Raw genomic sequence first — 2,854 nt, forward strand, 5'->3', positions numbered from 1 at the left:
TAAGAGGTAGCCACTCGCTTGACCTCTAACTCTGTAGATTAGTTTTGTCTGTTTCTGAACTTTATAAAAACGGAATCCTACCACAGTTATGTAAAATATTCTTTAGTCACTTGAGGAAGTAGTAGTGGCCGACCTCATGTCACTTACTGCCTGTCATGTTCTATTCTAAAGTCTCCATTCGTATTATCTAAGCCTCTCAACAACGGCAGGGAACGGGTGCTGTCACCACGGTCATCCTCATTTTGCAAGGGAGGAGCCCAGGCAGAGGGTTCCAGGCCCAGAGCTCACTGGTGGCAGAGCCAGGATTTGAACCCAGGCTGTCTGGCACCGGAGGCCACACTCCGAACCCCACGCTAATGAGGCACCCTTATCAGCTCCATTTTACAGAAGAGGAGACTGAGGCTCCGAGAGGTTAAACCACTTAACCGAGTCCTACACGTCTGGGTGGTGCAGCCACCGTCCACCTCCCCCGCAGTCCGCTCTGTGACACTCACCCTCCCTCGTCCTTCCCCGCAGAGGTCTTCGCAACAGCCGGGCCACGGCCGGGGACATCGCCCACTACTATAGGGACTACGTGATCAAGAAGGGCCTGAGCCATAATTTTGTGTCTGGCGCCGTGGTCACGGCCGTGGAGTGGGGGACGCCCGAGCCCAGCAGCCCCGGCGCCCGGGACCCCAGCCCCCTCTTCCAGGTGAACGGCTTTGTGACCACCGCGGACCAGAGCCAGCAGCCCTTCTCCCTATGCGCCCGCAACGTGGTCTTGGCCACTGGCACGTCTGACAGCCCAGCCCGGCTGGGCATCCCCGGGGAGGCCCTGCCCTTCGTCCATCGTGATCTGTCGGCCCTGGAGGCAGCCACGCGGGCAGGCACCGTGTCCCCGTCCTCGGACCCCGTCCTCATCATCGGGGCGGGACTGTCGGCGGCCGACGCGGTCCTCTATGCCCGCCACTACAACATCCCTGTGATCCACGCCTTCCGCCGGTCCGTGGACGACCCCGGCCTGGTGTTCAACCAGCTGCCCAAGGTGCTGTACCCGGAGTACCACAAGGTGCACCAGATGATGCGGGAGCAGTCCATCCTGTCGCCCAGCCCCTATGAGGGCTACCGAAGCCTCCCCGAGCACCAGCTGCTCCTCCTCAGGGAGGACCGCCAGGCTGTGTTCCGGGACCCCCGGGGCCTCCAGAAGGTCTTCGGCATCGCCCTGGTGCTGGCCCTCATTGGCTCCCACCCTGATCTGTCCTTCCTCCCGGGCGCAGGCGCTGACCTCGCCACGGACCCCAACCAGCCACTGAGCGCCAAGAGGAACCCCATTGACGTGGACCCCTTCACTTACCAGAGCATCCACCGGGAGGGCCTGTACGCCGTGGGGCCACTGGCCGGGGACAACTTTGTGAGGTTTGTGCAGGGCGGGGCCCTGGCTGTGGCCAGCTCCCTGCTGAGGAAGGAGGCCAGGAAGCCGCCCTAGCACCTGGCCTGGCATCGTTGCACCCAGGCCCTAAAGAGGAGAGGAGAGCACCACGGCCCTGTTGGACGCAGAGCCCCATCCCAAGATGCCCCAGTGATGGAAGGGGGGCCTCTCCCGGCAGGAGACAGGAGCGGCCACGAGCCCACGCAACGGCCCTCTCAGATGAAGAGTGAGAAACCCAGGCTGCCAGGACTCAGACCAGGGTGGAAAGAGTGACCACAGGACAGGGGAGGCCCAGAGCTGTAACTGGGGGTGAGAGCTGCCGGTGTGAGCTGGGGTCACCGGGGCTAGCTGAGCACCGAGCCAGGAGGACCCCAGGCCCTGCTCTTCCCAGAACCGGGTCCCAAATAAAACCAGCGCCTGCCTGCACTCCTGTGTCTGAGGACTCTGTGCTTGGGGAGGGGGCCAGGTGCCCAGGACCTGCTCTGGGAGCTGGGGAGTGGGGGCGGGGGGAGAAGCACAGGGCCTGGTGGGAGAACGTCCTTGGGCTGGGGGGTTGGGAGTCAATGGATGGTGCCCCAAGAGGAAGGGCAGCTGAGTGGGAGCAGAGGAGACAGCAGCTGTGTTTGAGGAATGGGTGCTGGGGAGGCTTTCCTGCTCTGCCCACCCCTCCAGTCTAGTCCCACCCTCTCCCACTCTCCCTCCAGCCACACTGTCTCCTTTCAGTCGGCCCTTCATGTTCCCCACACTTGCACCTGCCACAGGGCCTTTGCACGGGATAGTCTGTAGCAGAGGGCACTTTCCCCTCCTCTCTTTAACTCCTCTTCCTTCCACTCTCAGAGCATAAGGCTCATTTCCTGTAGGAAGCCTCTTCTGACACAATACCCCTCCATGGCCTAAAGGCAAATTCCCCTCTCATGGCCCAAGGTGCCACCTCTTCATAACAGTTCAGTTTTAATTGTGCATTTATCCGTGGAATCATTCCAGTATCTGGCTCCGCCCACTTGGATGTAAGCTCACGGAGGCCAAGGAACTCGTCTGTTTTCCCTGTCCTTGGAACCCAGTGCCAGCACCAGCCCTAGCACCTAGTAGGTGCTCGTTTAATTCTTTGGGTCGGTGGGTGGATGGATGCGGGGAGTGAGGGGAAGGGGGTGTTCCGGAGTGAAGACGGGTTCTGGGCGTTGTTCAACAGGCGGGGGAGGGCTCACCGGGCGTGCACCTGGAGGAAGGGAAGAGTGAGTACCAGCGGAGTGGTGGGGGGAGACCCCCCGTGCGTGGGCGCTGATAGCCGGAGCCGGAGCCGGCAGAGGGCGCTCCGGGCTCGCCGGACACCGCGCTCCGGCCCCTGCGGCGGTGCCAAGGCGGGGCGGGGCACCTTCCGAAGGGGGGGCAGCCCCCAGGGACGCACCCCCGCAGCCAGACCCCCAGGACCCAGCGCCTGTTGGGTAG

General features: G+C 62.6%; 1 protein-coding gene across 2 annotated transcripts in view; it reads left to right on the plus strand.

Moving 5' to 3' along the window:
* OSGIN1 (oxidative stress induced growth inhibitor 1) overlaps nucleotides 1–1,834 on the plus strand; it is a 53,367-nt gene extending 51,533 nt beyond the window's left edge. For both annotated transcript variants that reach the window (XM_024735741.1, XM_024735740.1), the window contains exon 6: nucleotides 517–1,834. In XM_024735741.1, coding sequence (XP_024591509.1) covers nucleotides 517–1,465 — 949 coding nt within the window. In that variant the 3' untranslated portion in view covers nucleotides 1,466–1,834. The remainder of the gene's footprint in view (nucleotides 1–516) is intronic.
* The last annotated feature ends 1,020 nt before the right edge of the window (nucleotides 1,835–2,854 follow it).

The sequence above is a fragment of the Neophocaena asiaeorientalis genome, unplaced genomic scaffold, assembly GCF_003031525.2.
Source record: "Neophocaena asiaeorientalis asiaeorientalis breed wild unplaced genomic scaffold, Neophocaena_asiaeorientalis_V1.1 scaffold40, whole genome shotgun sequence".
NCBI classification, from domain to species: Eukaryota; Metazoa; Chordata; class Mammalia; order Artiodactyla; family Phocoenidae; genus Neophocaena; species Neophocaena asiaeorientalis.